The sequence below is a fragment of the Canis lupus genome, chromosome 20 (genome assembly GCF_003254725.2).
Source record: "Canis lupus dingo isolate Sandy chromosome 20, ASM325472v2, whole genome shotgun sequence".
Classification (NCBI taxonomy): Eukaryota; Metazoa; Chordata; class Mammalia; order Carnivora; family Canidae; genus Canis; species Canis lupus.
In genome coordinates, this window is record NC_064262.1 from 28719472 (window position 1) to 28738469 (window position 18998).

At 41.9% G+C, this 18998-nt stretch overlaps 1 protein-coding gene across 9 annotated transcripts in view; it reads left to right on the plus strand.

Moving 5' to 3' along the window:
• CADPS (calcium dependent secretion activator) overlaps positions 1-18998 on the plus strand; it is a 460562-nt gene that overhangs the window by 279985 nt on the left and 161579 nt on the right. For all 9 annotated transcript variants that reach the window (XM_049097818.1, XM_035703542.2, XM_025456449.3 and 6 more), the window contains exons 8-9: positions 710-849; positions 10467-10533. In XM_049097818.1, the coding sequence (XP_048953775.1) occupies positions 710-849; positions 10467-10533 (207 nt within the window). The remainder of the gene's footprint in view (positions 1-709; positions 850-10466; positions 10534-18998) is intronic.

The following is an 18998-nucleotide window of genomic DNA, read 5'->3' on the forward strand; positions in this document are numbered from 1 at the left end:
ACTTAGCACAAGCAAGGCCCGTCAGAGTGGCCGATTCTGTGTTTCCGCCCTGCTCTCCTACTCTTCTGAGCTTCTGTGGCTCTGCCTCATGGGAAGCCATGGGCTCCCAGCCGGGCTTGCAGGAGGGCAGTGACTGTCAGCAAGATGCTCCCCTTCCCTAGGTCTCACATCTCTCATCCCTCATATAAAGTCCCTTCCATTTTTCCCCTGAGGCCTTTGAGGGATGTCTCCTCCTGGACAGGAGAAGGAATCCTGAGAGATGGAAAAATGAGTGGATGAGAGGTGCTTTCATGTGTAAGGCTGTTTCTTCCTTTCACACATCCATCTTCTTATATAGAGAGAATCGTGTGTGAACATTGTCTGTTCTGGGTTGCTTTAGGACTTCTGAATTTTAGGAAAATGCAAAAGCAGAACCACAGAAATCATGATCCTTACTTTTACTGAATTAACCAATGGGAGAGAGAAAAGAGCAAGAGAACACCAGTTTCTGTGCTCAGGCTGGTCTGCTTGGCACAAGGCAGCCACGGTTGGTAGATGGAGTTGGGTGGGAGTCCGACGGCCAGGCTTCTGCTCTATTTAAATGCCTGCCAGCTGTGGGAGCTGGACAAGACACTCAGCTTCTCAGTAGCAAAGTTTCTCGCTGATTAAAAACATGCCCATGAGAGGGTTTCCATTTTCTGGCTAAGATGATTGTCCTTTTTCCTTACAGGTTATTCTCCATCCCACCCCAAACAGCCCCAAACAGTCAGAGTGGCACAAAATGACAGTCTCCAAAAACTGCCCTGATCAAGACCTCAAAATCAAACTTGCTGTCCGTATGGATAAGCCTCAAAACATGAAGCATTCTGGGTAAGTGTTTCTTCTCCAAGTGGAAGTTTTGGAGAGATCTCCATCCATTTCCTAAAATATTTTCTAAAAAGAAAAACTGATCTCCAGAGAAGTATATGGAAGGAAATGTAAAGGATTTACGAGAGATTCTTAAAACACTTCATTTTGATATTTACTGTAAGCTTCCTCAATTCTTATGATTACCGGATGTGGCATTTGTGTTATCAAGATAGCACAAATAATTTCCTTCTTTTCTAATAGGATTTCCAGGACTAGAAGCATGGTGTGTGATTCTGGCTTAGGAGGTTTTATCGGCTTCGTGTACCTTTTCAGTAGCATCTAGATCTTTCAGATTCTATGAATCATCCACTTTCATGTTCACTAACAACCACATCCAGGAGACATGAGCAGGTGCCGTAGGCAACATTTAAGATTCAATTCACATTGAATCGGTGTTAGTGTTTACTCTAGTCTTTAAATAAAAGACCAAAACATAGAAAATTTATGCTCACCTTCAATTGCTTAAGGTTGAGAGGCACAACCAATTAAGTGATTTCCAGTAGCATAAAAAGAATAAGTGAAAAAAGTTTCATTGCACAGATCAACAATTTATACAGAAAATGTTTGCTGACAACTGGGTATAGGCCATGGCCTATTCAATTAAACTGCTTGGACCCCACTATCTCAGTAAATGTGATCACTTAGAGAGAAGTTGGGCCATAGAACTCTGAATAGGGGGATGTCTAACCAATGGAAGGGAATGTGTTGTTTTTCAAGGATTCTGCAGGTACCAACTGCCAACTGGCTATCACTCTGCTTAGGCCCTCTGGTCAATAGAAACATCTTAATTTTCTTTGGGGGCGTGTGCAGTTACAGGATATTTTAAAATGATAAAATTAACATGGAAACTGAGAATTGGTTACGTGATAGAGGTTTGGGGAATGCAAAAACCCAATACCAGGGACTAGCCGCTGATTCAGACAGATTTAAATGGAAAACGTTAAACAGGTCCAGGAGGGAGCAATCAGGACAGCAACATGTGGTCGGGGAATAAAGAACAGCATTCTAGCTTTGGCGCCTTGGTGTTCTAGGGAACAGAGAAAGCTCAAGCATCCAGAGAAAGATAGATAGCTCCCATTCAGGGCACTGGAGAGGATCAGGCTTGTGGAACTCCAGAGAAAGAAAAGGTCTCTCAACAACTTGTAGGTAGGCCCAGTACTGAACCTGAGCTCTGGCATGGATTCAGAGAATTTGCATGGCATTATCTTGCAACCAAACTGTTCCCAGAGCCTGAGATGGTATTATGCCAAAACTCTTATGCCTGTGGCCATGGGAAGGCCACGGGAGAGTGAACCAGACCCTTACTCTTACTGTACATGTGCTCTTTTTTCAACCATCCATGATGAAGTGCAGCTAGCTTCTCCTCAATTAAGTCAGCATCTCCTGAAGATGTCTCATGAAGTGTTTGTGAAGTCAGCTTTTCCTCCTTCTTATCATCCTGTTGGCATATATTCCAAAAATGTTAAGTGGAATTTCTTCCCCCTCGATGTAAATATTCCAGTTTCAAGACAAAGGGTGTGATAATTCTGTTAGGTCTCTATAGCACAAAGGAAGAAATTCTGCATCTTTAGCAAAATACCCAATAACTACTTGCTAAAGGAACCAGAGCAGGAGTGAGCAGGATGGAAAGAGGCAGGAAAAAAAGAAATGAAGAAGGTGCAACAGACCAAGGAGAGAGACAGAACAAAAACATGACTGAATGTATCTGTCCTCAAAAGTTCAGTGTTTTTAGATTTCCTCAACACACCTTCTCAGCCCCTTTGTAGCCCCAAATTAGGGGTTTTCCAAGTACTCCCTTGTTTAATCCCCATAGCACACTTTACACCGACATTAATTTCTCCATGGGACGCATTTCCATTTCCCACATTCTCTTCATTTACTCTGTTGGAAACCAAACTAACTGATAGGAATTCACTCATTTTTCTGTTGATTCATTTATAAAATTATTGAGGCTACCTTCACCCTACAGAGTCAGACTACCTTGATCCTACAGATGACAGAAAGAATATGTAACTCACTTCTGAGAGCATAGCTATTTCATATTAATACTGTCAGACCTAATGAGGCCTAAATCAGGCACGCACAACATTAGTTGCACAAGGGATGACTCAAGGAAAGTAAAAATGTTTATTATGGACTACAGGGATTTTTTTCATTTAAAGTTAAAAGAGTTTTATTGAGCCCCATTGTGTAGAAGAAGGAGAGAAATACCAGAATAGTGTTACAGCTTAAAGGATAGTAGAGAGAAAGGAATTTTTTAATTCTTTTAATTTTTAAAAAGATTTTATTTATTTATTCGTGAGAGACACAGAGAGAGAGGCAGAGACATAGGCAGAGGGAGAAGCAGGCTCCTCGAGGAAGCCTGATGCGAGACTCGATCCCTGGACCAGGGATCACGCCCTGAGCCAAAGGCAGATGCTCAACTGCTGAACCACCCAGGCGTCCTGAGAAGGAATTTTTTTTTTTTTAAGCATGGCTGAGGTTATAAATGGTATCTACTGTCATGTTTATTAAAACATGAAAGGAAAATCAGAGTTACTGTGAATGAGTCCTTGTTGGTGGACTGTGGTTTCCTCGAGTGAACCACTGGGCCATTCAAGAATAACTTTCCTTATTGAACAGAAAAATGTTAGTGAGAAATTCAACATTACCTTTTGGCCTTAAGGCACTAGCGTCTGGGCCTATTTGACAATGAGCAATGCCTTGGAGAGAAATTTTTCATATTTTACATCTGTATGGTGTTTTCAAGCTCAGCAAGGGTACTCACAGGCACTTTCTCATTTTATCTCTGAAATAGCCTCACAGGGACTAGGTATAATTATCCTCCCATCTTAATAAATGGCCTGTCCCTTAACCCAGTTGCTCAGACCAAGAATCTTGGGGTCATCTTAGACATTTCTCATTCACTTTGACCCCTCATCTCATCCATCAGCAAACTTTATTCACTGCACCTTCAAGATAAATCTGGAGTTCAGCCTCTCCTCACCACCACTATATCACCATTTGGATCCAAGCCTCCATCCCTCTTCCCCTTCACTTGTTCCTTTACTCTGTAGGCGGTCCTTCTACTGCTGTCCTTCTTCCCTGTAGTCTGTTTCCTACCATGAAGCAAGAGTAATTTTTTTAACACACAGGTCAGATCCTGCCACTCCAATGCTGGAAACCTCCAATGATTGCCCATCACATAGTAAAACCCATTGTTTTTTCCATGGCTATGAAGACTCCACTACCTATCTGACCTTGATCACTCCTCCAGCCACATTGGCCTCCTTACTTTTCCCCCAAAAACTCCAGGTACACACCTCTGGGTCCTGGTCTCCACTTTTCCCTCTGCCTTGGATGCCTCTTCTCCCCTACTCAGCTTTCTACATGGCTCAGCCCAATTTCTGCATATCTCTGTACCATCTCAGAATACCTTTCTTTCCTGGCCCACTTGTGTCCTCTCTCTTTCTCTTACTCTGCTTTATTTTCAGGAGAGCACTTATCATCATCTCACACATCACATATTTACTTGTTTATTGATTTGTTGTCTCTCTTCCCCCATTAAACTGTGAGTTCCTTGTCACAAGAAACATTTGCCTCCCTTGTTCAGAGTAGCCATTATAGGGGCTGCCACCTAGTAAAAGTCAAATAAATTAACCTAATCATTATGTAAATGAATAAGTGAATGAATGAATCCCAATTTACACACTGGGAAACAGATGTGGAGTGGTGAACAGACTTGCTCAAATGAGATTCAACATTGGAGTTGGGTCTAGAATCATGTTATTCCTTCCAGTTCAGCCTTAACAAAAGACCCCAAACTTGAATGAAATACAGAGCTCCCATGATTCCATTTCGGATTCATTCAGTGAACCACAGTACACCAACCTAGAGTAATTTGCAGCAAATCTGATTTTCCTATTATGCTTCAACAAAACTTGAAGGGGATACGGTTTATAAGTCTCAGCCACACTCCTTAAAAATCCTCTTTCTTCCACTCTCTTAGCCGCGCCACTGCTCTTAGACCTCTTATTCTTCACAACTATCACACTTCTCTCTCCCCTGTGAGTCTCCAAAACACCACTCAAATTGGCACAGACTCTCAAGACTACTACAACTGACCTAACTGTTTTATTAGGAATCCATTTGATCTCCCTTGTTGGCTTATTTTCTATAAATGTCAGTTAGATTAAGACAGTTAGTAGTGTTGTTGAAATCGTCCAGATACTTACTGATTTTCTGTCAATTGTTGAGAAAGAAGTATTGCAATCTCTGACTATAATTATGAATTTGTTTCTTCTGTCCATGTTTGTCTCAGTTGTCCTGAAAGCTCTATTCTTAGATGCATAAACATTTAAGGTTATTATGTCTTCTTGATGACCTGACCCCTTTATTACTATGAAATGTTCTTCTTTATCCTTCAAAATATTCTTTGCCCTGAAATTTACTTTGTATGACAGTAATACAGCCACTCTAGCTTTTTAAAAGACTAATGTTATTATGGTAAATCCCTTCTATCCTACTATTTTTAACTTAGGCCTTTAGAGTTAAAGTGCATTTCTTGTAGGCAGTGTGGAGCTAATTCTAGCCTTTTAAATCCAATCTGAAGATCTCTGCCTTTGAATTGGGATATTTAGTCTATTTGTATTTAATGCAATTATTGCTATAGTTAGGTTTAAATTAAATTACTATTTGCCATCTTGTGTTTTTGTTTTCCATTTGTTCCATCTGATCTTTGTTCCCTTTTCCTCTTTCTTTTTGCCTTCTTTTAGACTAGTTGAATATTTTTATGATTCTATTCTATCTTCCTTATTGTATTATTCTCTATAAATGCTAATTAGGTCAATCATCTAGGATGTAATCCTTGGCACTAACCACTTACAGATGTAGGCAAGTTGCTTAACCTCTGTGGACCTTGTTTTGCTCAGCATAAAATGGAAGTCATGATAGGTTTCTCACATAGGGTTTTTGTGAGAATTGAATGAGTTAATACATGTAAAGTACTTAGAACAGGGGCTGATACATGATAAGGGCTACAGCTATGGAAGGGTTGATGGTGGAGGCTATTGTCACCATTGTTTGCTTTCTCATTTATTGCACTTCTCCCCAGCCCATGCTTCTTCTTGCTGGGCTGCTGCAAGTAGACCAAGGCATCTGGGGTCTTAGTGCCTTCCATGCTCTCGTTCACTCTCCAAGGGTAGGGGAGAGATGCCTCCCAGTAGGAATCTTGGTTGTATCTCAATGTGACTGCTCTTCTTAGAAGAAATTCACATGAAAGAATTTCTAGCAGGAGAAAAAAAAAATGTCCCCACCTCATTACCACTTGTGATGGGCTAGGTGCCATGGCAGCACAGGGACCAGAGGAGAACAAGGGCAGACCTCTCATCCCTTAGAGCTGAGCCCCATCTCCACCTAGACCAGAACAGCACCAACTCCTCATTTTCTAGGCTCTTCCATGACTTCTGGCTCCATGGACCTCCAAGTTGAAACTTCAACCTAACCCTGGTTTCCATGTCCCTGTCAGACATCTTTACCCCTTTGTACGGTGTACAAGAGCAAGTGATTCTGGCAGATGTCCTGAGGGGAACACGCACTCTTCTTCTTGCACTGGGTGCTCATCCCCAGGCATCCTGGGAGAAGACATACGATTAAAAAAAAACTTCCCCTGAATAGCCATGGAGCACCCACCATGTGTACACCTAGTGCTAAGCACAGACGATACTTAATAAATAGAGCTGAGTCACTAATTCATTAACATTCACAAACATCAGATGAAGGAAGACCATCCCATTTTTTTGTTATACAAATGACAAGTTACATGCATCGCCATGGGTGTTGCCCTGCCAAGGAGTCCCAGGGCAGAGGGATGCTGAAGCCAGCATCCCTGGAAAGGATGGGATGCTGAAAAGAGGGATGCTGGCTTCAGCATCCCTGGAAAACCCAAGAGCATCTTTCTCTTCTCTGCTTAGTCCTTCATAGTTCACACTGGCCACTTATATAACTCATATGCCCCCAGCAAATGGCAGGGATTTCAGTGACCCACTGGCAAGGATACATTAGAATCACAAGGCAAAATATGACCAGACCCAGACACATGTACCTTGCTTTATTTCCCAATAGATGTACACCCCAAAGCCAAACATAAGTTCAAATGAAGAATCCAAAGATGAATCCTTTGCAAAGTTGGTAGGTAAATGCTCCTTGTACTAGAACTACTATTTCTATCACTGCTACTGCTACTACCAAGGATAATGACAAGCAACAATATTGCCTAATATAACCAAGCACTTACTATGTGCCAGTCTGTGCTAAACACTCGTCATGTGTGCTCTCCATCAGTCCTCACCACAACTTCACACACTATCCCCATTTTACAGCTGAGGAAACTGAGGCACAAGACAGCTAAGCCAAAGGACAGTTGATGGCAGGGCCACAATTCCCACCTAGGTTTTTCCACCTGAGTCTGAGATATAACCACTAGGCTAAACTTCTGCTCACAGCACTAGAAATGCTGATTTATCTATTTGTAAATCCACATTTCCACAATCCTGGTGGCCTGAAGAGAGAGTTGAAGGCCACTCATGCCCGCCAGCGCAGATAGATCTGCCTGTAGTGTGAGGAGGTAGAGGGGAAAGCCACCTGTATGTCTGCAGGGACAGAACTCCCATCTGCTCCAGGTACTTCTCATCCTGTCTCTCAAGCACATTTCAACCTCAGAGAACAGAGCCGGAGCTGACTAGACAGAAATGATACAGTGCAGCCCTCAGTTTTTTCTCGGTTTTTGACACCTTCTGGTATGTGCCAAATTAGCAATAAATTCTGAGGAAAACCTCTGAGGGAAAGCCCCTCCTTCACACAAACCAACTGATACTTTGCAAAGGAGGATTGTTGATTTTTCTCTGATCCCACTCAGCTTTCGCATTCAGAAGCCTCGCACCAGGGAAGTTCAACTGGAATAGCAATTCATGTTCTCATTGCAGTGAAGACACCGACGTTCATCATCATGTAAAATGGGAAGAAGAATAGCACCACGGGAGGGGTACCGTGGAACCCAGCGGTTCTGAGTTTCCATTCTGGCAGCGTCATTTCCCAGCTGTGGAGCACCAAGCATGTTCCTGCAACGTCAGCTTCCTCGATTGTAAAATAGGAGCAGGAATGTAACACAGTACAAACCTAATGAGGGTTTACTTTGTGCCACAGGTTGTTCTGAGCACTGTAGAGTCCATCAACTCTTTATCCTCACAACAATCCTTGAAGTAGCTGTTATCATCCCCACTGCATAGATGAAAGGCTGAGGTAGAGATCCTTCTAGTAACTTACTGGAGGTTGCGCACACCGCAAGGTTCTGTGTCTCCAGATTCAAGGCATTGACCCCTTCAGCGAGGTACACTAAATTCAAGAAAGTGCCCAACACGGCACAGCAAACTAGTAAAACGTGGCCAACCAGTAGCTAGGATTTTTATTATGAAGGGACAGTTAATGCTTCGGTATGAGTTACATTCTGTGGGTTTTCATGTACTCCTTTTCCTGCTTTCATTCCCAGCAATTAAAATTATAAACTTCAGATGTACTGTCGATGTTCACTGTTCTGAATCTCTCTACATGGGCTCAAATTAAAGGGAAAGAGAAAATGCCAGATATAATTCCAGAAAGCACAAGACTGTTGCAACCTTGCCAGTCATTACTACAAATACAGAAATGTTCGCCCACTCTCTTCATTTGATTTTTGTTTCATCTATTTTCCTCTGTCCACGTGTCCTGGAAGATTTCTTTTCACATATTTAGCTATTATTTACTACTAGTGATGATCTGCTTTCCTCCGTACCCAGAGATAGTTTATAATCAGGCTGACATTTCTTGTGCATCTACTTTCTGCCATTCTCCGTACTTATACCCCACAAGAATCACTCATGTAATCCCCACAATGACCCTGTGCAAGAGGAACCATTCCTGGCCCTGCCCTGTTTTCTAGGACACCAGAGGGTTAATTAAGTATCTTGCCCAGCATCTCAGAGTAACCATTGGAAATAGAACAGGACTGTTAACAATTATAGACTAATGAACCCTCTCTATCTGTAGCCTTGGCCATGCTTCCAATTTATGTCAATTTTTGTCATGGATATGTTAATATATTATTTCAAGAAGGTGGAGAGCACTGCCCAGGACAGTAAATAACAGCTGGATCATCCACACAACAGGGGAGCTGACCAGGTTGGCCTCGGGGCTGAGGCCCTTACCAGCCATTCAACTACTGCCATGGCCTCTGTCCCAGTCCAAGCAACATCCTCTCCCTCCCTGACCTGCACCATGGCAACCGTGTCCTCGCCGATCTCCCTGCTTTCTCTCTTGCCCCTTTCATGCACAGTGTCCTATCCACCCATCAGCCACGGGGACCATCTTCAATAGAAATATAATTGTGTCTCTACTCTCCTAAAAACACTTCCCCAATTTCCCATCCTGACTTAGAATGAATGTATTAATGATCCGATTTACCCATTTAAAAGGTCACTCTGGGGATCCCTGGGTGGCGCAGTGGTTTAGCGCCTGCCTTTGGCCCAGGGCGCGATCCTGGAGACCCGGGATCGAATCCCACGTCAGGCTCCCGGTGCATGGAGCCTGCCTCTCCCTCTGCCTGTGTCTCTGCCTCTCTCTCTCTCTCTGTGACTATCATAAATAAATAAAAATTAAAAAAAAATAAATAAAAGGTCACTCTGTGTGCTGTGTAGTGAGTGGAATAGGGACAAGAGTGAAGCAAGGAAGCCAGGTGAAGTAAGTATTTGGAAGTTGTCCAGTTGGTTTCTATAGCAGGTAAAGCCAGCTTTGGAACTTGAGTATTTGAATGTTTTTGAGTATGACCAGATCTCTCCTCACTTAGTCAGTCCACTGGAGCCTGAAAACCTCACTTCCTTGATCAGTGCCAGTTGAGCACGCAGCAATCCATAAGGCCAAGGCAGTAATTCACGAATGAATTAGTAACACTGCTCATAAAATCTCCAAATAGCTTGGAGTTGTGCCTCTATGGTTCTCTCCTTTTATTTCATTTGTCTGTTATCAAGATTAATTTCCATCAACAGAAGAGCATTTGGGAAAGGAGGAGAGGTATAGAGAGGACTTTCTATGTTGACTTCAAACTTCTTCCGTGTAATATCCCTGCATTTGATAGAATCGCAGCAAAGAAAGTTGGGAGGCGGAGTGTTTCCCAACTGAGACTTGACAGGAGGCGAAGGAGCTGTAGTTGTAGGATTTAGTGGTTTTTTTTCCCCTTTCTTGTTCAGCACCTGGCAGGAGTTTCTCTACCTAATAGACTTTTAGCACATACAAGAATTAAGTCACAATGGAACATTTTCCAAGGGGCTTTCTGGAATCAATCAACGAATCTAAGTGAAATGTGATAAGGGGCCACAATTCTTTCTGTAAGTGGAAGTGAAACTTGCCTGCTGTTCCTTTTCCTCAATCACACAGCTCCAAAATCTGCTTTCTGTTTCTGAGCTGTGTGCATTTCCTTGTTTATGACTACCAACCTTCATGGTCAAGTGAATTAAGCAGTGCAGTCACTCAAGCATTAATGCAACTCTGGTCTTTTTCTTTTTCCTTAGGTATTTATGGGCCATCGGTAAGAATGTCTGGAAGAGATGGAAGAAAAGGTTTTTTGTACTGGTCCAGGTAACTTTTCAATCTGTCCATCTTAAGAGCCATCAGGATTAAAGATTTGATAGGATTAATTAATGTTTTTTATTTGAGGTATAATTTACCTAAAGCACACAATGCTCAAGCATGTAGCTCAGTGAATTTTTACACATAAGCATGTAAACCCCATTTGAGAGGGATGTAGACATTTCTCATACCCACAGCACTCCCTTGTAATCCTTTTCCCTATTCTTGTATCATTTTAAATTTTAAAAAATTAAAGGATCATTATTTTTAAATTCTAAGAATACAGGAGTACATCAGAGAAGTAGGAGGAGTGAACGGCCATGCTGCCAGTGATGGAGGACTCCAGGGAAGTAGCAAGCATGTGCTAGTTAGGGTACTAGGAGCACCGACATTGTTTTAGAAGAATTTGCTGTTCTTAAAAATACTAAGATATTCATTATGAGAAAAGTCAAAATTTACTTGGACTTTTGACACCTGTTTTACTCTAGTATGTTTGATACTGAATTCCCTGTGGGGGAGCACTCCACTCTTCTTGATATGTTGGGCTTCCAAAACTCTTAAGTGACCTCCTATAACTATGTTTAACAGTCTGGAATGTATATTTCCAGATAGGTGCTATATATATATATATATATATATATAGCAAGCTGCAAACTCTGTGTTGTTCTGCAGCTCACTTTTGGTTGTTTAATCATAAATCATGGTAGACATTTTGCCATGTTTGCATATATATAGCTCAAGCTCAAATACATGTAGAATTTTACTTTTTGAAGGACTTGTGGCCTTCCCCAGTTGGGACTATTATTAACCATGCAGCAAGGAACATCTATCTATATAAAGATATAGATGTAGATGCAGATATTGGTATTAATAATACATAAGTAATATATAAGTAGTACCTTTGCTCTCTTGTCTATTTAAGAAAAAAAATCCAGAAATAGTGATATTTTTGTCCTAGAGAATCTCCGCTGCCTTTTTAAATTTTGGTTCATTTGCTTCTTGCATCAGGATTTTTTAGTTTACAAGGAAATTTGTCATTGCCTCTTTTTAATTTCCAGGCTCCACCAAAGCATATAAACTGTAAGTTAGTTTACAAAAAAATTAACACATGCTGTATTCTGGAAGATGCCACAAAGTGAGTCAACTTATAGTTTAGGGACTAACATTGTTCATTGGGTTACTGTGTTAGTTTTAAGCATTGACTAGTATTTAGAGCAATTCCAATTCTAAAACTTCATTATAAAGCAGCTGCCTTTTAGGTCTAATGGCCTTGAGAGTTCTTCCAACCATGAACTTCTAAGACTAGACTTTCTATAGATCTAGTCAAGTTTCTGCTGTGCCACTAAGGCAAAATACATCTCTCTGGCTAAAAGAAAGAGGTTATCTTTGCTTTCATGATTGCTGCAGGGTACAACAAAACCTTAGAATAAATGAGCCCAAGGAAAACTTTGGAATTGTGCCCAGCCTGCCAAATAATCCACGGGTGGCAACAAAGGACATTTCATCTGGCGATACATTTCCTCAAACTATCCCCTGACCAATATTTATTGAGTACCTACTTTGTGTAGGACACATTGGTAGGTCATAGAGAACTATGAGGCCTGGTCTCTCACTTCCAGAAGAGTATCCGTTAGAGTGCTTTGTATATACAAATAGCAGAAACAGACCCAAGCAAACTAAGGTATTAATGATAATATATTAGAAGGCTCTCGAGTAGTTTGTAGGATTGTTGCAAAAGCTGAATGACCTGTCCTTACTACAGTACTCAGAGTAGGTTCCAGAAATCCAGGTGGAGCGAACCATGGCCAGTGTCACTGATGTGGTCATAAGACAAAGTTGGCTCTGACTACCTTCTATCCTTGCATCTCCACTTGAGGGCCAAATACGAGGGAGAGATCAGTTCATCTTGGGTCACACACCTAACTATTAGCAGGGGCAGACCATGGCACTTTGATTAGCAGTCCCACTGTCTCCAGTGCAAAATCAAGATGCCATCACCAGAAAAAGAAATGGATGCTGGGAAGGTGAAAACAGCTGATGTCCCCTCTAAAGAGAGTGTATTATAATAAACAGAGAGACAAAATGCATCAAAAGAGGTAGTGCTGGATTATGCATGTTTCTCCTCCTTCAGTGCTTCTCACTGGGCATAGCCGCCTTTCTTGGAATCTGTTATGAATTGACCTGGCCTCTCCCAGTAGGCTATGTGCAGTTGCAAGGCCAGTTAGGTTTCTAATTCATCTTTGTGTCCTTCCCTCTTTTGCCCACCACACACATACACATCCTCTAGCTCGGTACCTGGCACAGGCATCCAGGCAATGTTTGGTGGGAGGAAGAAAGAAAAAGAAGAGAGAGAGGAAGGGCCCAGACTGGGCTTCAAGTGGTTCTGAGAAAGGAAAGATCATATAGCCTGGAGAGTGGCTGGTGACAGCTTCCCAGAGGAAGTGGGACAAGTAGCCCTCTCACCTTGGCATGGAGTCTCCCTCCCAGTCTGAGGTACCCAGCTATTACTCCACTGGACACAGGACTTTGCTCTGAAAATCTTTGAAATAACAAAGTACTTAGGATAAATAGTTGACCTCCTACTTTGTAAGCAGTTTCAGGGAGAAAATAAAAAACTCTTCAGGAAAAAAGCAGAGGAAATGTGCCAAAAATATTAGCGAAGCCATGTCTGTATGATATGTACTGAACTGAAAAGGAGAGAATGATTGTTTTAGGCAGCACAACCAGAACACTGACATTTCAGGGCCTTTGCACTGGACGTTCTACCTCAAGAAGGTATGAATTGCACAGCTGCTAAAAAGCAAGTTCTGTGCTCACTTGTGAAAATCAGCAAAAGGCACCTGTAGCCTATCTAAAACTCAGCACCTGTCCTTGAGGGCAGGAGAGAACAATTTCAGGATTTCAATATGTGTCATTTACATGAGATTCTCAGAACTTGCAACAGCCATGAGGTGTGTTGGGGACATTGATCCTCCAAATTTAACCTTCTGTTTCAACTTAAATCAGATTCCTCCCTTAATAATCTCTGTGGCCTTCAGAGGTGTCAGGACAGCCCACTGTCACAAGTCCCTGCTCACCACAACAATGTCTAAAAGCAGTTTGGTCCTTCCTAGAAAATACTGCATTATTTTTGGATTCTTCCCACTTTTTCTTCTCCATTGTTTAAATGATCACCTTTACAGGTGCTTTATCATGATGACAACAAAAACCTCACCCCCTTTGAAACAACCCCAGTGCCATCATAGTGAAGTGCAAGAGTGAAGGTGAAGGTCACCAATTCTGGCCCAGCTCAGGGGAAGCAAGACCTGTCAGGCTGCTTGAAGAGAAGGATGCCAGAATGAGCTGTTACAATCAACGCCTAACAGATGCCCAGTGTTGATTCTGGTCAGATGTACAAACAAGCGCCAGTTTCTTTTTAGCCACCAAGCCCTTCCAGTGAAACTCAAAATGCAAAAGTGATACCAGGAGAAGCACTTTGGCCAAATGCAGGGAAGGGTGAAGGAGCTGGGCAGGGAAGCAGGTCCCCTCAGCGTACCTCCCACTCCCCAGGCAGCCTTGGAGAAAGCTCTGCAGAGGCCAGTGCACAAACCACACATAAGAAGCATCTCTACCCAAGTGACTTCCTGAATGTTTATTCCTTTCTCCTCAGATGTTAGGTCTTAGAAAGCGTTTTTATAGAGAGTTTGCAACACAAAATTTCCAACACAATTATGAATCTCATTAGATTTAATACAATGAAAATAGATTGAAAAACCTAAGAGGAAGAGAACACAGCCAACACCAGTCTCCTCAGAATCATCTCTCCTCCCACTCCCCAGTTCTCCCCCTCCACTGCACACACAGACAAGCACACAGAATCTACATTTTTGTCTGGAATGCAGAGCTATTAAAATTCTCCCTAAGTGAGATTTCCTTTTAGTGCTACTACCTTGGGGGAACCAACGGATAGATTGTAAATGGACTTCCTACTAGTCAGGGACAAAGGACATCCTCAGTGGGGTTTAGAACCAAAGCAGCGATACCCATTTTTAAGGACTGGGGCTAAAATCATTATGGATGTGGCTGGAGGCTACCCCTCTCCCCCGCCCCCATCCTCGCCACCAAGTTGGAAGGAATGAGGCAGTTACAGGGTATTTCTGTGCCAGATACTTAAGTGTTCCTAGTATAGGCCTGAACCACCTGTACTGGGTGCTATTTAAAATCCACATCCCCCGCAATAAATAAATAAATAAATAAATAAATAAATAAATAAAATCCACATCCCAAGGCACCATCTAGAAGATTCTGTTGCAATAGGTCTGGCATGAGGCCGAGGAATCTATATGTTTTACAAGCACACCGGGAGATACTGACACAGGTTTTCCAGACACTATCTTTAGAGAGACACTGCCTCAGTGGTCATTGTCCTTTTTAAGGTAAAGGTTCCATTCCTCTTTAGACCATACCTTCTCAGAGTTTATGCCTTCCCCTCCCTTGGGGAAGCTGAGCGACAGGAGTAGCTATACAGATGATTATATGCAAGTAACATGATAAAGCTTCCTCAGCCATGTTCCTTTAAATTCCAGTAAATCCCCTCAAAACATGGTTGCAGACTCTAACCCAGGGATTAAGGGGAAATGGGTCCTCAGCACCCCAAATCAAGAAATTGCTGATAAATTCATTCTAAACCTTACATACCATGGGAAGGACCAAACGCACTGATTATCATCGTTAGGAACTCTGACCAAACCAATGCTAATGATGAAGTGCCTATTCCATGGAGCTCTACTTAGAGCTCCCCAACTTGGGTGTGTAAGAGGAAGAATGGAAGCAGCAACTCATCATCCAGACCAAGCTAGAAAGTCTCATTACTATGATCTTTTTATCTTTAAATATCTTTACTCAATAAATTTAATTTTGTTTCATTTAAAAAAAATTTTTTTTTACTCTATGCCCAAAAGACTTCTGGTTAAAATCAGCTTTTGATGGTCTTCAGCCAAAGTATTTCTGAGCCATTTTTTCCCTTTTAGCACCATACAAGCCATAATATTCTGTGGCTCTTCTAATAATCATAATAATTGCTTGCATTTATACAGTCTCTTAGACTTTATAAAGTGTTCATCAAGTTGGTCTTTACAACCTTTCTGCACTACAGTGAGGACAAGTCTCATCCTATTTCATATTTGAAGAAAGCGAGGCTCTGAGTGGTTAAGTGACTTGCCCATGTTCAACAGCTAACAGGCAGCCAATGTGAAATCTAACGTAGGTCTTCTGACTCCAAAGGCTTTCCATGATTCTAAACACTCAGGCAGGACCAGTCCCCAAGGAGATTTATGCATATACAATGTTCTAGAATTCAATTACCTTGCATTAGATAGAACCAATATGGTTCCTAAATCCATATCCTACTCTCCACAGATAATGTAAAGACTCTGACTGCTCCAGCTTTCAGAAAAGTCACTAAATCTGAATAAAATATTGTCAGATAATGTAAAATGCCTTGGAATATAGCAGTTGTCACCCGGGAAACCATATTAAAATAACTTAAACACACCCCCCCAAATGAATTGTAAAACATGTAAGTAGTTGAGTGATTTATAACTCTCTGAATGAATGTCTATTTTTCCCATCCAAATTTACAACTGCCTTAAAGGGCATTTCTATTCATATTCTGGTTGCAAATGACAACAATCAACCGAAACTAGCATAAGTTTTAAAAGGGAACGAACTGTGTTGGTTAGTTAATTAAATTAGCAGTTGAATAAAGAGTTGTCTGGCATGGGTAAGTCCAGATAGCCATCAAGATATTGACTTTCTACCAATACATCTCTTGACTGTACTCTCCAATAGTTGGCATCACCCTCAAGCAGCATCTCTCCATGCTGCGGAAGGTCAAGATTTGACCCAACAGGGCAGGTCAAGGTTTACAACAGTTTACCAGCCCTGGAAGAAAGAAAGCTTGTCATTCTCAGTAGTTCAAGCATATTCCCTGATTGAGGTTTCATAGGTCTTAGGTGGTCATGTGCCCATTCCTGTACCAATCACTGCAGCCAAGGAGATGTCATGTTGATTGGTTAGGCCTGGGCCACATGTCCCACCCACCCTGGCTCCAGCACAAGGCTCAGTTAGCCCTACAGAAATTATAGAATGGGCTGAAAGTGGGGAAAGCTAGTGACTGAGGTTCAGAAGCAAGGTTCACTTCATAAGGAGTGATGGTAAAGGCAAAGAGAGGGAATTTAGAAAAATACATTCTATCATTATTGTATGTACAAGTACTTCAGTCTTCCAGGGGTGGTGGGAGGAAGGAGAAGGGAGAGTCAGGGGACCAGACCCTTTTATTTTTTGATCCAGGCCATAGTTGTTAAATATAATTGAAAGTCAGGGACAGGGATCCCTGGGTGGCGCAGCGGTTTAGCGCCTGCCTTTGGCCCAGGTCGCGATCCTGGAGACCCGGGATTGAATCCCACGTCGGGCTCCCGGTGCATGGATCCTGCTTCTCCCTCTGCCTATGTCTCTGCCTCTCTCTCTCTCTGTGACTATCATAAATAAATAAAAATTTAAAAAAAAGAAAAAAAAGAAAGTCAGGGACAGCCTGTAAGTTTCTGGACAGTTCCTATATGTTAAAACAATGGCTCCCAAGCTTTAGTGTGTTTTAAGAAATATTTAGAGCAATTATAAAAAAAATACCAGTCCTTGAGACTTCACCCTGACCTGAGATTTTGTTGTTCTGATTTACAGAATTTGCACGTTTATAACCTTTCCCCCATCCTCCCATACATATTACATACAATCGAATGAAAATGGCCTCAGTCCACTCTTTAAGAAACGCTATTAATGAACCTTTTCCTAGTTTAAATAGTGTCTGAAAATAAGCTGAGGATGCCTTGTGTATGGGAGGTCCAGTCACACTGAAGCCTATACCTTCAGAAGTCTCAACAGCCCATCCGATCCCATGATTCCATATGAAGGTACTGCCAGCTGAACACCCCAAATATGTAAACACTGCAGTCCTTTCACCCTTCTCCCCAAAGGGCACTTTCAGATGTCTGCTGGTCATTTGAGATCACAAGATCTCTGTTCTCTGTTGCTCTAGGCCAGCCTCCCTGGCAGCAGCGGCCAACTCTCTGACTTCTGACATGTATTCTAGGTTCTTCTCTGTCATCATTACAGTAGTGCTCACCATATCATGAACTTATTATCCAAATACAGTTTCAAGAAATTTTACTGTGGCAGAGAAACTTTCATTTCATTCACTTAGTAATGTCTTGTAGAAGCTTAAAAAAAAAAAAAAATCAAAAAAAGTTCCCAAACCTTTTGCTATTCCCTGCACCCTTCAAGCACTCCAGAAAGACTGAGGTTCCCCCCTGAAATTTTCAATAGTTAGAATATCTTCTCCCTGCCTTCATTTCCTAAAGAAAGTCACCAAATCCCCAATTAAAATGCTTCTAATGAGCTAGTTTTTGCTCCCCACTTTGTCAGGACAACTTCCACCATATTACCAGGAGAGGGCAGCAGAGTACAGCGCTCCAGGAAGCAAGCACCTGAACTAGAAAGAAAAACCAAAAAGCCCAAAGCATGTAGCAATAGTAAATGCATGAATTTTGAAATAACACCCTTCTATTGTGATATTTTTCCGACCTCAAGTTAGTTTCTGCAACTCTCTGGCTAATCATCCCATTAACAAACTACATCATCACTCGTGTTGCCAGAGACAGGTAAAAATCACCACAGAAACATTCCAGCAATATGTATGATCACTTTCATACACCTGGGAGACCAGTCATTCAGACCAGTAATGAGTTGGAAAGGCCTGGTGCTGTGCTTGGAATAACATACGTAAATTTCGAAGGAAAAAAAACCCCTCTTTATTAGATTATAACATACTTGACTTTCCAGAACCAATCAGACTCAATTAGCAAATGCCCTTTATATGGTAGATTTTGCTTATAAGGAGGGAAATAGAACCAAGATGTATGACTCCCTAGGCTTACCTCCAAAGGACTTGAAATCCAGTAGGCAAATATACCCACCCAACTACTTATATTAGAATGCTAGTGCTAAATGCAAGGAAGCTGCTTATTTAAATGCGTATGTTGAGCATTTGCTATGGGATTGTCGCACATAGTGCATAAAGCCCTTTATTGCTCAGTTAATTGCCCAGCAAGAGTAAGATGCAAGTAAAATACAGACTAGGACACTGAGACTTAGGTGGGAGCTTATCTGAGCTGAGACCTCTGGCCAATGTGACCTCCATACTTGCACTTCTAACCCTCCTTTTTAGAAGAAGAGGATGCTATTGGTTATTCTGCTTATTACAAAGAATAGCACATGCCCACTTATGGCAATGCTCTTTGTGATGGGGCCTTACATTTCCCCTGAAGTCCCTCAAGGCTTTGCACTATAAGGAGTGGGTTCTGCAGATTATGCATTATGAAGAAAGTTGTCACCAGGAACCAACAGAGGGCAGCAGTAGATACACCATTCTCCTTTATCTG